The sequence below is a fragment of the Pantherophis guttatus genome, chromosome 4 (genome assembly GCF_059756535.1).
Source record: "Pantherophis guttatus breed Tessera chromosome 4, ASM5975653v1, whole genome shotgun sequence".
NCBI lineage: Eukaryota > Metazoa > Chordata > Lepidosauria > Squamata > Colubridae > Pantherophis > Pantherophis guttatus.
The window spans coordinates 85151236-85171160 of NC_142066.1; the positions used below are offsets into that span (position 1 = coordinate 85151236).

The 19925-nt window shown below is 39.9% G+C and overlaps 1 protein-coding gene across 3 annotated transcripts in view; it reads left to right on the plus strand.

Moving 5' to 3' along the window:
• The window catches only part of PDE1C (phosphodiesterase 1C), a 1150117-nt gene that overhangs the window by 357085 nt on the left and 773107 nt on the right, over positions 1–19925 (plus strand). For all 3 annotated transcript variants that reach the window (XM_060686088.2, XM_087894093.1, XM_060686092.2), the window contains exon 2: positions 12996–13046. In XM_060686088.2, coding sequence (XP_060542071.1) covers positions 12996–13046 — 51 coding nt within the window. The remainder of the gene's footprint in view (positions 1–12995; positions 13047–19925) is intronic.

Here is a 19925-nt window from a genome sequence, read left to right on the forward strand (position 1 = left end):
ATTTATCATTTAATGCAAATTTCCATGTTTCATTATACCATTCTTCTAATTTTAAGTCAACATTTAATTTCCAATATCTAGCAATTATAATTCTCCCCATTATAACTAAAATCCTCACCAATTCTCTTTCTCCAATTGTTAATGTTGTTTCATTCAATATTAATAATAATATGGTTTCCGATTTCAATTTGACCCTCTTCTTAATCATTTCAAATATTTCATTTTCTATCCTAGACCAAAAAAGTTCAACCCCATTACATTTACACCACATATGAACATATGTCCCAAGTTCCACTTTACATCTCCAACACATTTTATCCACTTTATTATCCATTTGAAAAAGTCTTATTGGGGTCAAATACCACTTCCAAATAACTTTATAATTATGTTCTTTAATCCTTATTGATAATGTCCTCATTATTCTGCTAACTCAGTTCATATTTCAATTTTGATTAGAAATTTTGATACCCAGTTCTTTTACCCAATTCTCTTTCATTACCATTTGTGAATTATTATCAAAATTAATAATTTTATAAATTTTACTAACTAACCCCTTTGGCCCAATTTCATCTTTTATTATTCGAGATGTCAAATTTTCACATTCCATTTCCTTTCTACTCTCATCATTCCTTTCTTTACATTTCCTATTCCATTTATTCATTTGAATTCTTTCGAACCAATTAATGTTTAATTTTCCATAAATTTCCTCTTTCCTCATTTCATTTTCTGTAAATTTCAACCATTCACTAATTGTTTCCACTTTCTCTTCTATTATAATCCTCTCTCTGTTACTATTTAATTTCATTGGGCAATTCTCTTTCAATTTACCTAAATACAATACGTCTGGTATTAATTTTTTTGCTACTCTATCCCAATTTTTAGTCAAACTATTTAACCAATAATTACAAATTTTAACCTTATCTTTAAAATTTTCCAAAAACCATTTGTAACCAAACTTCTTTATTTCCTTCATTTCCAAACTACCCCATAGTTCAACGTCTCCTTTTAAAATTTTTACTACTGTTCTTATATTAAATGCTCTATAATAGTTTAATAATTTTGGAATTCCTAAACCACCTTGTTTTTGGTTCTGATACCACATTTTCTTAATCAATCTTGATTTTTTATCTCCATTACAAAATTTATCTAATTTTTTTTTTATATACTTCAATATCCTTCTCAGTTAAAAAAATCGGAAGCATCTCGAATAAAAAGTTAAATTTAGGAAGTAACATCATTTTACATATAGCTACTCTACCAAACCAAGATAACTTTAGTTTTTTATATTTCCCAATTTTCTCTTCAATTTCTTTTATTATGTCATAGTTTAGTTTCTTTAAATTTTTAATTTTAAGTGAAAGTATAATACCTAAATATCTTAAATTATCCTTTATTCTAATTCCAAATTGATTTTGTAATTTTTCTTTGTTTCCCTATCAATTTCCATTAATAATTCTGATTTTGCCCAATTTACTTTCAAACCAGTCATATCTTCAAATTCTTCCAATGTATTTGAACTCTTTTTATATCATTTGTAATATTATTTAAAATGACAAGAGTGTCATCTGCATATAAATTAACTTTGATGCCTTTATAACCTTTAATCTCCCTCCAAACATCTACTACACCATTTTGCAACATCCAATTATCAAGTATCCCCATTTTTCTTATTCCACCATAGCGGGTAGGGTTGGTACTATCCATCTGGTTTCTAATTAAATTAAAATCACCAGCAATAATTACCTTCCCTACCCTTTCAATTTGCAACAAATCAGTAATCTTATTCAAAAAATCTTTTTGATTCACATTTGATACATATAAATTAACTAATGTTATATTTTCCTCGTTGATACATCCTGTTATTATCAAATATTGTCCAGCGATATCCGCTATTACTTTGTTTTTTTCAAATTGGACTCTATTTGATATTAATTTTGCAACACCTCTAGATTTTGAGGACCCAAAAGAAATCCTCAGATTTCTGATGAGTTTCTTGCAAAAAAAGTATGTCAGGAGAATCTCTTTTAATCTTAAATTCTTCTCTTAATCTGATTCCCAGTACCTTTGACATTCCAAGTCATTACCTTAATTACCCCCATTAATATTTTTAATTTTAACTATTCCCTCTTTTTCCTTTCCATGACCCAAAACCCAGACAAATATATATAAACAACACATAACATAAAAATAATAATAATAATAAAATAATAATGTAAAACATGCAAACAACATAAAACAAAAACTAACATAACACACAACCACATAAAATCTTCATCTCCCGCCGTCTTCATTAAGACACGCCTCATTTCCAAGAGTGGGGGAGAGGGGACCCCGTCCATCAGCCGGGTCGTCTCTTCATTGGCATAATTCTGGTTTCAATTGAACAACTACAAGTTCTTCATCCCCGCACTCAGGCTCATCTTCCCTTTTATGTTCAGAATCCAATGTAATCATCCTTTCCACTCCTTCACCAGTAACATCTCGACTTTTCTTCTGTACTTTCGCCAAGGATTGAGAAATATCTTTCGTTGGTTTTCTTTTCCTCTTTGGTTTTGGACCTAAACCTCCGACCGCCCCTCCTTCTTCCTCTGGTGTTGATGTATATATTTCAATTCCACCCATTTTGAGTAATTGTGATCTTAATTCACTTTGTTCTTCCTCTTTTTCCAAAAAGCCAAGCTCATGGAGATATTGAACCACATCCGTTTCTATTGTAAATATATGCATTCTATTTTTATAGAAAAATTTCATTTGCTGTGGTGGTCTCCAATTATACTTAATACCTCTATCTCTTAATATTTTAGTAATTGGCTTCAAATAATATCTCCACGATCCTTCCTCTTTTGAGATATCTTGAAAGACTTGGACCTGTTTTCCCTCAAGCTTCAACACAGCATCACCATTTTCTCTAATTTTTGCCATTACTTGTAATTTATCATTAACACTTGCAAATCTCACAAAAACATTTCTTATTATTTCACGTTGTCTTCTAAATCCAATTCGATAGACACTTATCAAATCTGTAGTTGTAAAATTTTTATCCAATCCGAGTTCATTAAGCCATTTCAAAACACGTTGTTTAATATTGTCCACTTTTTCTTCCACTATGCCTCTTATAACAATGTTGGACTTCCTAACTTCTTCTTCCAGAATACATATTCTTCTATCCTGTTTTTCATTTTTTTAAAAAAAATTCAGTTATTTGCTTATCAATTTTTTTTGTTTGCACTTGTAGTTGATCTACATTATCTTTTATCACTGTTACTTCTGCTGTGTATTTAGCAAAATTAACATTAAGTTCTTGAACAATTTGTTCCAGCTGACTGGATCTTTCCTTCTTTTCTTCACCCATTTTTAAATGTATTTTTTGAAATTCTGTATCCATTATTTCAATTTTATCACTTAATTTGTTTAATGCCAACACAATTTGAGCTGAGTCAATACTAGCTTGAGAAATCTGTTTGACCTTAGATCGCACCGATTCATCTTTAGATGGATCCATCTTAATAACTCCTATAATTTTTTGACCAAATATTTCTATAAGCTTATTCACAATTCAAAATCAATGGGTCATCAACTTGTATTTAAAAAATCTGATTCAAACAATGTTGAATTGTTAAAGAGAAAAATCTTTAACCATCAGTTCTGTACCACAAATACTCAGAAGGGTCTTTTCAGAAGGACTTGGGCTTATTTTACTTTCACTTTAAGGAGCCAGAGATGACAAATAAAGCATTAGGGAGTCCCAAATATAAAAAAGTTGAAAATCCAAATTATTGAAGGCTTGCTTACAATTGCTTCTTGCGCCAAAGGCAGTGTAAAATACAAACAGTGAAATTCCTGTAGTCAAATTAATCAAGATTAGTTACACTCCTCAGCGCCATATTGCCCGCTGCAAACTTCAAACAACAAGAGTACTTTAGATTACTTTAAAACTTTTAACTTTTAGTCCACAATTTTCACAGCGTCTTCAAAAAAAAAAAAAAAAGATAATTGCTTTCAAATTTTCAGACGATCCCACAAACAAGCCAATTAAATATTCGACTATTCCAAAAAAAAAAAAAAAAAAAAAAAGGTTCCTGTTCTCCACGTTTATATCGACTCCAACCTTCAGGCAGCTCTCATATATCTTATTTTTATCTTATTCAAACATAGCCATAAAACTTAATTTGCTGCCCTTTGCCCTGCGGACATTTTTTGTGGATCTAGCTCACAATTAAGTTCAAATTTATTGTTTTTCAGACCTCTTTAAATCATCGTTTCGCCGTTTCATCACCCCCTCTGCTCACTTTTATTTCCCCGAAGGGAAGGCACTTTAAAAAAGCCTCAATTAAAAGCATTTCAGGGTGGCTTACCGCATTGATCTTAATCCAAGTAAATCAGGAACTCTTCAATAATGCATTTAATTATTATCGGACTTTAAAAATGCTGTTTATTTTTATTTTCTTTTTTTTATTTACACTTTATTGATTTTTTTAAGACAGATAAAATATAATAACAATTTTGTTTGACATCGGATTCGCAGTGTTTATACATATGTACATGAAAAAAATATCTGGTGTCTTTTATACTATACATTTCTAATTAATTTCTGCACCTTTAAACTCCTTCCTTAATTCTATCATTTATCCATTCGTACCATCTTCCCCACACAGTATTTTTATTTTCATCCACTTTCAATTTTCCATATGCAGCAGAGAGACGAAGACAATGTCTCTAAGCCACAGCCATGGACACGCCCCCTTCCCTTTCTTCTTCTGTAATTTGGGGTAAACTAGCTTCGATCAAATACTGTTCCACCTTGTTTGACTCAATTCCTTCATCTTTGTATAGTCGTTCATAAAATTCTCTTATACTTTCTAATTTATCTTCTTCCTTTGTCAAAAGATTGCCCTTGGAGTCTTCTAATACCAATATTTGATTTTTTTCCTTCTCTTTTTTAAATTTATAAGCAAGCCATCTCCCCAATTTATTGGCGTTCTCAAAGCAATAATGTTTAGATCTTTTTTATTTTTTGCGCCATCTCCTCCTGGTCCAACAAATTCAATCTGTGTCTCACCATCGACCACTGTTGTTTTACCGTCTCATCTCCTGGATGTTGCTGTAGTTCGTTTTCAGCTTCTACTAAATTTTTAATGTAATCTTCCCTAGCCTTCCTTTTTTCCTTGTTTTTAAACGCCATATATGAAATGGCTACCCCTCTCATATAAGCCTTCATGGTATCCCAAACAATTTCTCTGGCTGTATCTTGTTTCCCGTTTTCTATGAAAAATCGCTTTACTTCTTCGTTCAGTTTCCATATGAACTCTTTATCATTTAGCAAATTCATCCTTAGACTCCATCTCTGTTGTTTTCTCTTAGTCACATGGTGCCAGTTAACTTCAAGGAGCTTATGGTCTGCCCAGGCATTTGTACACATATCAACCTTTTTGATTTCCAATCCTAAACAATGATGAGAAATCTAAATATTATGAAGTATGGGGAAATTGGTATAATTGGTTAAAGAACAGGATAAAAACATGACTTTAGGACATGATTAGCTTATGCATTTAAAAGATGAGATATACTGAATATAATCTTGAACAGCTGAGGATGAAGTTTATTTGATGTATGACTTTTTATTATGTATAAACACTGTGCCTCCGAAGGAGGTAGAGATTGTACATTTTCTTTTGTAATGGAAAAACTTAATAAAGTATATTAAAAAAAAAAAGAAAGCATGCAGGCCCATCACAAACCCCCTCAAACAAAACACATAGACACCTAGAAAAGAGACATCATCAAATATCCCTAAAAAGTCACATCAACAAAGACACCTGAGATAAACAGAAAAGTACCCCAGACTGCACCTCCTAAAAAAGAAAGGTGAGTATTGGTGATAGGAGATTCTATTCTCAAAGGAACAGAACTAGCCATCTGTAGACTGGACATACCATACAATTTAGGGAGATCTGTTGTCTCCCTGGAGCAAAAATTAAAGATGTGGCTGAAAATTTAATCAAAATAATTAGGCCCAGAGATTACTACACTTTCTTCTCTTTCAAATTGGGATGAATGACACAACAAAGAACCTAAGTACAATATTGAGAGATTATAAGCAGCTAGGCGATAAAGTTAAGGAGCTGGAGCACAAGTAATGTTCTCATCAGTACTCCCAATGAAAGGCCAACGCCCACTGAGGGGAAAAATAATTTAGAAATAAACCACTGGCTAAAGGGTTGGTGTCGCCAAGAAAACCTGGTTTCCTGGACCATGGATGGCATTACCTACAAGAAGGGATGGCAAGAGATGGGCTACACCTCATGAAAACAGGGAAAAATGTACTCGGAAAAATACTGGCCCAACTCATCAGGCGGGCTTTAAACTAAAATGGGGGGGGAGAGATCTTTAGAATTTCTAGAACACAAACCAATAATAAATCTCAAGAAAACAAATCAAACAATGAGTTAGGGAATGATGAGAAAAAAGAAAAACCCAAAAAACAATTAGGAAGTGCAGGAATCATACCTATGGACAGGTATAAAAGTCTTAAATGCTTATATAAAAATGCTCAAAGCTTGGGGAACAAATGGGGTGAAATAGAAGCAATATTACATGGGTAGGTATGACATAGTTGCCATTACAGAAACCTGGTGGGATGAAACCCATGACTGGAATGTACTGATGGATGGATACAAATTGTTCAACAGAAACAGCTCTACAAAAAGAAGAGGTGGAGTTGAATTTTATATGAGAGATCACTACATATCTACAGAAATGCACATAATCAAAGATAAAACCCCTCCAGAATGTATATGGGTCAATATAAAAGGGAAAAAAGTGACTGCCATAGGTGTATATTATAGGCCAGCCAACCAGGCAGAAGAAATAGATGAACTCTTTGACAACCAGTTAAGAAATGTATGTAGGAAACATGCTACAATGGTAATGGGAAACCAACTCTGCAAATAACTATCCAGATATCAACTGGGAGACCAACTCTGCAGTGAGTGAGAGATCAAACAGATTCCTAACCAACCTAGCTGTCAATTTTATCATCTAAAAACTAGAGGAGGGAATTAGAAGTAAACCTATACTGGACTTAATTCTTACTAATAGAGAAGAAGTGATAGAGGGAGTTGGTTGCTGGAACTTTGGGTGAAAGTGACCACATCATACTGGAATTCAATATAATGCAAACACAAGCAACAGAAAATAATTTAACCAGGGCCTTAAACTTTAAAAGAGCCCATTTTAACAAACTCAGGGAAACCTTAGGAAAGATTCCATGGACAAAAATCCTAAAGGGGAAAAGAACTCAAGAAACATGGGAAATTCTGAAAAATGTGATCATAAAAGCCCAGTCCAGCACAATACCACTGAAAAAGAAAAACAAGAAATTCAAGAAGAAACCATCATGGCTGCACAAAGATCTCTCTGACAAGCACAAAAAATGGGAAGAGAGATACATAATTAAGGCTTATTATCAGCAGATAGCCAGAACATGCAAAGATGAAGTCAGATAAGCAAAGGCTCAGAATGAATTAAGGCTTGCTACAAAAGTCAAAAATAATAATTAAAAAAGTTTCTTTCAACTTATTAATAACAAGGAAAAAAGACAAGGAAACAGTAGGTCCACTAAAGAGAGAAGATGGCAAGGAAGTAACAGACAGTAGGGAGAAAGCAGAGCTACTTAACTCACTCTTTGCATCAGTCTTCATGCAGAAAGAAATTATAGCTCAATATACCAAAAAAAGCTACTGAAAAAGACAAACCAGAAATAAATATTAAAATAAGCAAGAAAATGGTAAGATAATACCTATCTGACCTTGATGAATATAAATCACTGGGAGTCTGGGACCTGACAGATTACATCCCAGAGTTCTGAAGGAGCTGGCAGATGTTATCTCAGAACTATTGTACCAAATCTTTCAAAAATCCTAGAGCACAGGGGGAGTACCTGAGGATTGGAAAAGGGCTGATGTGGTTCCCATCTTCAAGAAAGGGGGGCGGGGGACACCAGATCCAGGAATCTACAGACTAATCAGTCTAACATCAATACCTGGGAAAAATCTGGGAAAGATAATCAAAAAACAGATTTGGGAGCAACTAGAAGCAAATAAAGTTATAACTAGTAGCTAGCATTGCTAGTTACTAGTTAAAAATAAATCATGCCAAACCAATCTTATTTCATTCTTTGACAAAGTGACTAAATTAGTAGACCAGCAAAATGCTGTGGACATAGTATATTTAGATTACAGTAAGGCATTTGACAAAGTAGACCACAATCTACTTCTTGGTAAGCTAGAAAAATGTGGAATAGACACCATCACTACCAGATAGATTTGTAGCTGGCTGACAAACCATACTCAATGAGTAGTCCTTAATGGTACTACATCCACATGGAGAGAAGTAAGCAATGGGGTACCACAAGGCCCATCTTAGGCCCAGTACTCTTCAATATTTTTATAAATAACTTAGATGAGGGAATAGAAGGGGAATTCATCAAATTTGCAGATGATACTAAACAGGCAGGAATAGCCAACACCTCAGAAGACAAATTCAGGATCCAAAAAGATCTTGACAAACTTGAACAATGGGCTCTATCCCACAAAATGAATTTTAATGTGGAGAAAAGCAAAACTTTACATTTAGACAAGAAAAATCAAAGGTATAAATGCAGATTAATGAGACCTGGCTCAAAAACAGTAACTGGGAGAGGGATCTTGAAGTTCTAGTTGATAATCATTTGAATATGAGCCAGCAATATGCAGCTGCAGCCAAAAAAGCTAATACAATCCTGGGTTGCATAAACAGAGGCATAGAATTGGGCTGGGATCGAAAAATTTCAGCAACCAGTTCTCTGCCTGGTTGCTGGGTGGGCATGGCCATGGGGGCATGACCTACTTGGACTCATGTACTACGGCGGCGGGGGGGGGGCATTTTCACCCTCCCCAGGCTCCAGAGGCTTTCCTCAAGTCTCCAGAAGGGCAAAAATGGCCTCCCCCAGGCTCCGGAAGCCCTCCAGAGGCCGGAAAAGGGCCTGTTTTCAGACTTCCGGTACTTCCAGTAGGCCCGTTTTTCACCTCCTCAGGCTCCGGGGGGCTTCCCAGGCTCAGGGGGGCTCCCCAGGCTCTGGGGGGGCTTTTCCAGGAGGGGAAAACAGCCTCCCTGGGCTCCGGGGGCCCTCTGGAGGCTAGAAATGGGCTCATTTCCAGACTTCTGATACTTTGGGTAGGCCCATTTTTTGCCCTCCCAGAGCCTCTGTGTGCGCCCTGCACTTACCTGGCATCCAAAATGGGGTGCATGGAGATTCCTGGGAGGAGAGGGGTAGGGTGGGCGGGACACCTGGTTCAGCGAACCAGATTAAAATTAACATCTAATTCACCCAAATCGATCCAAACCAGCTGAATTCCACCCCTGCATAGAATCAAGACCATCAGTGCCACTTTACAAAACCCTAGTAAGACCACACCAGGAATACAGCAACCAATTTTGGTCATCATACTACAAAAAAGATGCTGAGACTTTGGAAAAAGTTCATACAAGAGCAACTAAAATGATCAAAGGCCTGGAGACTAAACCATATGAAGAATGGTTGAGAGGTTTTGGGTTTGGCTAGTCTAAAGAAAAGAAGAATTAGGGGTGACATAATAGCAGTATTCCAGTATTTGAGGGGCTTCCACAAAGAAGAGGGGGATCAAATTATTCTCCAAAGCACCAGAGGGCAGGATAAGAAATAATGGTTGGAAACTAATCAAAGAGAGAAGCAACCTGGAATGAAGGGGAAACTTCCTAACAGTGAGGACAATTAACCAGTGGGACAGCTTGCTTCCAGAAATCATGGACGCTCCATCACAGGAGGTTTTTAAGAAGAGACTGAGTCACTTGTCTGTGATGGTATAGGTTCTCCTGCTTGAGCAGTGGACTGGACTAGAAGACCTCCAAGGTCCCTTCCAGCTCTATTCTATTCTATTCTATTCTATTCTATTCTATTCTATTCTATTCTATTCTATTCTATTCTATTCTATTCTATTCTATTCTATTCTTGATTTTGCTTTGGAGGTAGGAACACGTACCATCATTTTCTATTTGGAATCCTGCTTTTCTGTCCCATAAATTCTCTCCTTTCCCTCCTATTCTTATTCCTTACTGCTATAAAGAAAGCTATTTTGGGGGGTTTGCTATGCAATTCTTATGTGTGAAGTAGGACGTTCTTGCACTTTACAAATAAGGAGTCCTTGAGGTTTCTGTGAGTGTATTTGCCTTTCTTTGTATAGTCTCTTCTTTAGTGGTCTGCAGACTCCTTGGTTTCATTCACCTTAATTAAATCCTAAAGTGAGACATTACAGGCTTGGGCAGCAAAAGAACCATAAAGGGATGAGAAAGTGTATAATAATAAATGTATCACGTACAATTTCCTATAAGAGTACACTCAAAACTACTAAGGAGAAGAAATTGCAAGAAATTCTTCCTTTGAAAGGCACAAAAAAGAAACTCAGAAAAGTTCCTTTTCCAGGGATAAAACATTTTTATGAAATTGCAATGCAGTCTTCTTATTGGGAAAAAAAGGTTATACTGTATAACTGGGAAAACTGAATAAATGGCAGTACAAAGAGGAAGCATATTCCAAATGAAGTAAATGAATTATTAAACTGATTATCTTAAATTGCTTTTAGGTAGGTTTCAGGCCACTTATGGTACAGAAATGGCATTGGTTGCATTTATGGATGATCTCTGGCAAGAGTGGGATGGGGGAATGCATCTATCCTCACCCTACTTGACTTCTTGGCAGCTTTTCATACCATGACCATGGTATCCTTTTGGACGAGGTACTGAGTTTGGGACTGGGTGGTGCTATTTGGTTTCTTTCTCTGGAGAGAACAGAGAAGCAAGAGGTCCAGTCCTTGGCTATTCCTTTGTGGAGTACGGTAGAGTTTGGTAGGCTTTACTTCTTTTTAACATATACATGAACCATAATAATAGAATAACAGAATTGGAAGAGACCTTGGAGGTTTTCTAGTCAAATACCTGCTCAAGCAGGCCTTATGGCTCATGGTCCAATCTCTTCTTAAAACCTCCAGTATTAGAATACCCACAACTTCTGATTGCAAGTTATTCCATTGATAATTATTCTAACTGTCAGAAAATTTCTCCTTAGTTCTAGATTGCTTTTCTCCTTGATTAGTTTTCATCCCTCCTTGTTCTGCCTTCAGGTGCTTTGGAGAATAGGTTGATTTTCTTTTCTTTGTGGCAATCCCTGAGATATTGGAACACTGCTATCATATCACCTCTAGTTCTTCTTTTCATTAAACTAGACATACCCAAATCCTGCAACCATTCTTCGTATGTTTTAGAATCCAGCCTCCCTAATAATCTTTGTTGCTCTTCTTTGCACTCTTTCTAGAATCTCAACATCTTTTTTTATTGTGGTTACCATAACTGGATGCAAGATCCTAAGTGTTGACTTTGATATTAGAAGGCATGACTTACAGATAGGATGGCATGCCTTTCTATGGGATGGGAAAAATAAACTTCATAGCTACTTCCAGAGACATCTAATTAGAGACGCACTGCTACAAGTATGGCAAAGAATAAAGAAAAATCATTATATCAAAATTCCAGATTGGCTATCAATGATGGAGGCATTAATTTACCTGAACGTATTGGACATCAATAAAATAAAAAGATGTAAAGATTTACTAAACAGCCAGGGGGAACTGAAAACAAGACAAGAACTAAAAGAACAGGGCATAGACATCAATTGGTGGCCATACATGCAGATCCAAACTAGATACAGGAAGGACTTAGAACAACATGGATTTCAAAAAGAACCACAAGAATTAGATAAGATTTTACAAGGCACGGAGGACAAATTGATTAAGAAAATGTACAATTATTTATTGAGATATAAAATAGAGGAGGGGGTAGTTAAAGAAACTATGATAACCTGGGCCAAAAACTTCGCCTATAATATTGAATTTGAAAAATGGGAGAAACTTTGGAATAAAAACTATAAATTGATGATGTCAGTAACTTATAAAGAAAACATGTATCAAATGTTTTATAGGTGGCATCTTCCACCAGCGAGACTGGCTAAAATGTTCCTGAATACTTCATCAACTTATTGGAAATGTAAACAAAATCAGGGAACATATTACCACATGTGGTGGACGTGCCCCAAAGCAAAACAATATTGGAATAGAGTAAGAATATATTTAGAAGAAATAACCAAGCAGCAAATAGATATGAAACCAGAATTATTTTTGTTAGGAATAATTTCAGGGAATTATGACAAAAAATACAATATTTAATTATTCATATCACAACAGCAGCGAGAATAATATATGCACAAAATTGGAAGAACAACAATACACCATCAGAGGAACATGTGATAAGGAAAGTTTTATAGTGCGCAGAGATGGATAGATTCACAAAAGAAATACAAGATAAGGAAGATACACAGTACTATATAGTATGGAATAAATGTGTGAATGGTTAGAGGAGAGGTGCAAAGGATAAGGACAGATTAAATGAACATACAGGAGTTAGAACATAATAACAAACTTGTAGAAATGGAAATGACACATAATGTGTGATTGTAATTTAGTACACTGATACACTAATATGTATAAATAAATATTAGAACCATATTTATAGATAAAGGTAAATTGAAGTAAGGGGGGGGAATATATAAGAAATATATAAGAAATGTGTAAGTGTTGTAAAGAAAAAAATTGTTTTAATTTTGTTTAATAAAAAATTATTTAAAAACAAACAAACAAACAAACAAACAAACAAACAAACAAACAAACAAGCACTGGGGAAGGAGAAGCAGACTTAAATATAGCTTCCATTTACTTGAGAACGAATTTAGTAGAGGATATGGCAAAAATGTTTGGGATTCTATTTTAAGCATGCTACTTATTATCCTGTCTACTGGGGAAAGGGGGAAATGTATTATATTTCTCAAGTGCAGATAATGGAGTTTATTAAGAATGCATTTTCTCTTTTAGTTGCAAATGAAACAGGAGACAAGACTGTTCATCCTCTGTCACGGTTTGCACGTAAGTAGTCTAGCCTGTTAATTTATTTACTGAATGTTAGTAATATATATATAAAACACGAAAGAAAGCCATGGATTCTCCCTTTCTCTAATATTTTAAGAACATGATGATGTTGACAACAAAAACGATGATGGTGATAATTCCTGCTGTCTTTCTTCTGCACCCATGGCAAAAATAAACTCCCAGCTTTTACAGTACAGATAATTTTAAAAAATAACTTGAAGGAAAGTCCCCTGACTGAAGGCATTTTTCACTGAGGTCTTGGACAGTGGGGATCCCCATGAGATCCCTCTGGCTCATGGGTCACCAAGCTTTTGGATCTCAGGGACCACTAAATTCATAATTTTAAATCCCATGGACCACTAATATGAATTCATCACGCCGCTAGCTGAAGCATCTGGACTCCCAGTGACGGGATGGGGTCCTTCAGGCACTTAGTTTGCCTGCCTGTTTCTGCAACCTTAAACACACAAAGAGTCATTTAGACCTGTTTCCCACAGAAAACAAAACACTGGGATCTGTCATCTCTCTCCCCTCTCTCTTTGTCTATCTGTCTCTCTCATCTTTCTCTCTCATCTTTCTCTCTCCCCTCTCTCTTTGCCTGTCTGTCTGTCTGTCTGTCTGTCTGTTTTATCTCTCTCTCTCTCTCTCTCTCTCTCTCATCTCTCTCTCCCCCTCTCTCTTTGTCTGTCTGTCTGTCTGTCTGTCTCATCTCTTTCTCTCTCATCTCTCTCTCTCATTCTGATTCTCTGGCACTCTCTGGATCTCGTGGGTGCTTCTTTGGCGTCTGTTGGTGCTGGATGCATCACAGTCGCTCAGGGAGATGCACAACCTGCTCTCCACCTGAGACACTTGCCTAACCCGAATGCGGCTGATGCTCCACATCGTAATGGGTTCCAGGAGAAGAAGGGGATGCTGTCTCCCCCATTGTAAAGCACACTAAATTTAACTGCACTGCAAGAGCAGTGGACAGGCCATGGAGACACTACCAGCAGCAGCGGAGAGAAACGGCTGGGTGGGGCCAGTGTCTTGGGGCTGAGAGGAAGTTGTGCATCTCCTCGAGAGGCCAAGGTGCATAGGGGACCAACAAGGGCCAACTTGCAAGACCCAGCAAGAGATGAAGCTTTGTTCCCACTCTGGAATATGGAGCAAATCTCCATCCCCACCCTTCCCTTTTCAGGCCAGGTGAGAAGTGATAGGGAGGGCGAGGGATGGGGACAGCCAATGGTGGGATCATCCAACAGGAAGCCACAACAGGGGGAAGAAAGAGCTGCGGATTGCCGACACCCGTTGTTTCAGGTGCAGGCCTGCGTCACCACCCCTCCCCTTGCCACAATAGCACCATTACCTCATTCCGGCCAGTGAGGGCTGCACTACTCCTTGCACATCACACCTCCTGCAAAGTTGCAAGTTGCACATAGCTCCCTCTATGGCAGAGATTTCCAGCCCCACCACGAGCTGCCTGGCTAGTCCCATATTCCAGAGCTCTAGTCACAGGACTGGCTATTGGTCCTCCCAGAGCAGCTCGGATGCACTGCAGACAACCAAAATTTTCTCACGGACAACCAGTAGCCTAGGGACCACCGGTTGGTGACCTCTGCTCTGGCTCACTAAAGAAAAAATCCTGTCCTTCCTCTAAGCGTCCTATCTTTGGGTATGGAATTCTATGAAGTGACTTGTGGACAATTGTTCCACACAGTTCAGGTCCTGGAGTAAAGGGCTTGGAAGAATGATAAAGAGTTGAGATTTTGGAGTATTTCTTATTACTTCATTTGCTCTCCCAGAAAACATTCTGAGAGATAGTTGTGGTTCAGTAAAACATATTTTCTCTTCTTTGAAAGATTGCCTAATCCACATTCAACTAGAAGGGAAAGCTGGACATTTAAGTTACTCCTACAAAGTAGAATGAGAAATGCTAGATTATGTGATTCTAACTTTCCTGGTACAGGAAAGTTTGCTGTATTTCATTGTAGTTTGCAAAAAATATTTCTAACTTTTCACCAGTAAGTATGCAAATGCAGCTTTCACTAGTTTTTTTGGAAACAGTTTTTAAACCAAAGGCTAAGGTAAAGTTACCACCCTTTGCTTAAAATAATGAATTTTATTGTTTTGGCAATGTGTAAACGATTGCACATGCTCAATACAAACTCAGTAGATGGATGCAAAGAAGTGCAATAGTCTCACAAAGTCACATGGTGGCAGTGTTACTTAATTTAAATACTATGGGCCTGTTACACTATATTCACAAGTAAACTAAACAGATTAAACAGATTTACCTTTAGTAACTGTGTGTGTGTATGTGTGAGTGTGTGTGTGTGTGCGCGTGCACACACACGTATACATTTTGGAGCCCCTCAAGACATGAGGATATTTATCAGTATGAGGAATAATAAGGTCAAGTGGCTAGAAATTATGTGGATTTCTTTCTACAGCAATCACATTCTAGATTATGTGAAAAAAATGCATGTTATAATTTTATAATTGAATAACTTTTCTTAAGCTATTTTCTGAATCTGAGGCCATCTACATTAAGATTGAACAGCCCTCTCTCAGCAAAGGGGATGGAATAGAATGATTATGGCAAAAGAAAGCAAAAATAAAAGTAAAAGTAACAGCCACTTTAATAATAAGTGAAAGCCCTAAACAGCTGGAGCACTTCTTGAATACCAACTGCATTGACTAAATTATTGTCCATCAATCAAAAGAAAAGAAGGACTAGGGGGACATGATAGCAGTATTCTAGTATTTAAGAGGCTCCCACAAAAAAGAGGGGGTCAACTTATTTTCCAAAACACCAGGGGGCAGGACAAGAAACAATGGATAGAAACTAATCAAGGAGAAAAGTAACCTAAAACTAAAGAGAAATTTCTTAACAGTGAGAACTATTAACCAATGGAATGGCTTACCTTCAGAAATTGTGGGTGCTCCATCACCAGAGATTTTTTTTAAAAAGTTTTTTATTTTTTAGACAAACAAACATGTAACACATCAGTTTTCTCTTCCCTGTGACATCTTAGTGTTTATTTATTTATTTATTTATTTGATCTGATTTCTATACCGCCCTACTCCCGAAGGACTCAGGGCGGTGAACAGCCAACAATAAAATCCATACATACAAAATTTAAAAGCAGAATTAAAATCAAATTAAATAGTTTTGGCCAGGACAAATTAAAATCCCAAACAATTTAAAACCAATTTTAAAATTTGAATATATAAAATACTAAAAAATATTAAATATTAAAAATTCTTTTATAAAAGAGGGAGAAAATTAGGCCAGGCCTGCCTGGTGAAATAAAAAGGTCTTTAGAGTGCGGCGGAAGGTGTGCAGATCCGGGATCCTCCGTATCTCCGGGGGGAGCTCGTTCCAGATAGTAGGTACCTCCACAGAGAAGGCTCTCCCCCTGGGGGCCGCCAGTCGGCATTGTTTGGCTAACGGCATCCAGAGGAGCCCCTCTCTATGGGAGCGTACCGGCCGGTGGGAGGCTATTGGTGGTAGTAGGCGGTCCCGCAAGTACCCAGGTCCTGAGCCATGGAACGCTTTAAAGGTGGTAACCAAAACCTTGAAGCGCACCCGGAAGACCACCGGGAGCCAGTGCAGCTCGCGCAGGAGGGGTGTTACATGGGAACGCCAAGTCGCTCCCATTACCACCCACGCGGCCGCACTCTGCGCCAGTTGGAGCCTCCGGGTGCTCCTCAAGGGGAGCCCCATGTAGAGAGCGTTACAATAGTCCAGGCGGGAGATGACGAGGGCATGAGTGACCATGCATAAGGAGTCCCGATCGAGAAAGGGACGCAACTGGCGAATCAGGCGAAGCTGATGAAAAATCCTCCCGGTCATGGCCGTCAAGTGCTCTTCTAAAGACAGCCGTGAATCCAGGAGGACGCCCAAGTTGCGAGCCCTCTCCGTGGGGGCCAATGATTCGCCCCCAATAGTCAGTGATGGCACCAACCGACTATATCGGGACGTCGGAAACCACAGCCACTCGGTCTTGGATGGGTTGAGCCTGAGCCTGTTCTCCCCATCCAGATCCACATGGCCTCCAGGCATCGGGACATCACTTCAAGGGCATTGTTGGGGTGGTCTGGGGTGGAGATGTACAGCTGCGTGTCATCAGCATACTGATGGTACTTCACCCCAAAACCACGGATGATCTTGCCCAGCGGCTTCACATAAATGTTGAACAGAAGGGGCGAGAGGACCGACCCTTGTGGCACCCTACATATGAGGGGCCTTGGGGTTGACCTCTGCCCCCCTGCCAACACAGACTGCCACCGGTCAGAGAGAAAGGAGGAGAACCACTACAACATAGTGCCTCCCACCCCTAACTCTTCCAACCGGTGCAGCATGATACCATGGTCGATGGAATCAAAAGCCGCTGAGAGATCTAACAGGACCAGGACAGAGGAGCATCCCCTGTCCCGAGCCCTCCAGAGATCATCAACCAATGCAACCAATGTCGTTTCCGTGCTGTACCTGGGCCTGAAGCCCGACTGGAACGGATCCAGATATGTCGTTTCATCCAGGTGCTGGGGGAGCTGTTGCGCAACCACACTCTCAACAACCTTCACCACAAAGCGAAGGTTGGAGACCGGACAATAATTTACCAACATTGCCGGGTCCAGGGAAGGCTTCTTGAGGAGAGGCCTCACCACCGCCTCTTTCAAGGTGGTGGGAAAGTCACCCTCACCCAACGAAGCATTTATAATCCCCTGGAGCCAGCCTCGTGTCACTTCCTGGGAAGACAGCACTAACCAGGAAGGACACGGGTCCAATAAACAAGTGGTCACGTTCAGTCTACCCAGTATCCTGTCCACGTCCTCGGGGGTCACAGGATCAAACTCATCCCAGATAACATTCTCAAGACCTGCCCCAGTCCCTCCCCCTGAGACTACCCAGTCGGAGTCCAGATCTTCCTGAATCTGAGTGATTCTGAGTGATCTGAGTCATACAGATACTGAACAAAATCCTCGGCTCTACCCTCCAAGGGATCCTCCCACGCTTCCTGGTGGAGCAGGGAGCGCGTCACCCTAAAGAAGGCGGCCGGGCGGGTATCTGATGATGCAATAAGAGCAGCAAAATAACTACATTTTGCTGCTTTTATCGCCACTAGGTAATTCCTAATATGGGATCTTACTAGTGTCCGGTCAGATTCAGAAAGACTGGCCCTCCAACTACTCTCTAGGCATCTTTTCTAGCGCTTCAATTCCCTCAGCTCCTCGATGAACCAAGGAGCCAATTAAGATCGGCGCCGGGTCAGAGGCCGCAAAGGCGTGACCCGATCCAGAGCTCCAGTGGCCGCCCTATCCCAGGCGGCCACTAGGTCTCCAGTCGAGGCATGTGCCAGAGCCTCAGGAAATGGCCCAAGCTCTATCTGGAACCTGTCAGGTTCCATCAGGCGCCTGGGGCGGAACCATCTTACCGGCTCCGCCTCCCTGCGGCGGGGTGCAGCGTTTCGAAGGTCGAGACGAAGGAGAGAGTGATCTGACCATGACGAGGGCTCGGTAACTATATCCCCTATCTCAAGATCACTCAACCACTGTCCAGAGACAAAAACCAGATCCAGCGTGTTTCCCCCGTGTGGGTAGGGCCATGAATTAACTGGGTCAGGTCCATAGCTGTCATGGAAGCCATGAACTCCCGAGCCACCTCAGATGCCTCACCCACGGATGGCAGGTTGAAATCCCCCATGACCATAAGCTTGGGGGTATCAACCGCCACCGTGGCAATGACGTTGAGTAGCTTGGGTAGGGCCGTTGCCATGTGGCAGGGAGCCAGGTACAGGATCAGCAAGCCCATCTGAACCCCGTGACCCCATTTCACAAGAAGGGATTCACAGCCGGCTGTCTGAGGAACAGTGGCCTCCCTCGGTCTCAGACCTTCTTTAATGATAACCGCTACCCCACCGCCCCTCCCCTGTGACCTCGGCTGATGGAATGCTTGGAAACCTGGCCGGCACATTTCAACGAGAGGGACCCCCCCTCCTGGCCCAACCAGGTCTCCATAACACCTGTCAGGTCTGCACCCCCCTCCTGAACAAGATCACAAATGAGGGGGGCTTTATTTAGTATGGACCTAGCATTGCATAGCATCAGCTGAAGGCCCGGGTCCTGAGGGTCTATGCAACCTGGGGGGCGAGTGGAACCTTGGGGGCCGGAGCACACCACCGCTCGTAAACAGCGAGTGCGCACTCCCCTAACACGATATGGCCCCCTGCTCCCGCCATATCTACCCCCCCACCTACAGTATTGATGTTCAGAACACTATCCGGATGAGCTTTAACCCCCCCTCGACCCCGGGTCCCCCACCCCCCATGCTGCACTTCACGGTCAGACCCGACCCTCCCCCTTGTGGGTTATCCCCCATACCCACAACCCAAGTTCCAATCTGACCCTCCCTGGGACTCCTTAAAAATTTGACTAAAAATTTTGATAAAAAACCCCTCAATCCCCTAGTTTTCACATGCCACCTCTCTGGGTCCCAAGACCCATCCTTTAGGTGGGCCCTCGATAGCAAGGAGGGCCACATCTGCGAGAGGGGGGAGTCTCGCAGACCAAGAAGTTCAGTCCTAGAATACATCTGGGGGACTGTAATAATGATAGATAGGCTGACATAGTCCAGGAGCCACAAAAGAGGAAACTTCATCGGCTGATGACAAAGTCCAGGGAGAAACATAGCAAGCGATGAAACCAAAACCCTCCCCATTGCCCTCTCACTGCAATATGGGGGAATCCGAAAGTCAAGGACCACATGGACCGCTCTCTCACACCGGCCATGTTGGGAGCACTAAAACCTCAGTCCTGCCGCCGGCAGGCAAGTTCCATCACTCTGGTACATCGTCCCTGATACCTCCTGGAGGGGAGCAAAACGGAGAACCCAAA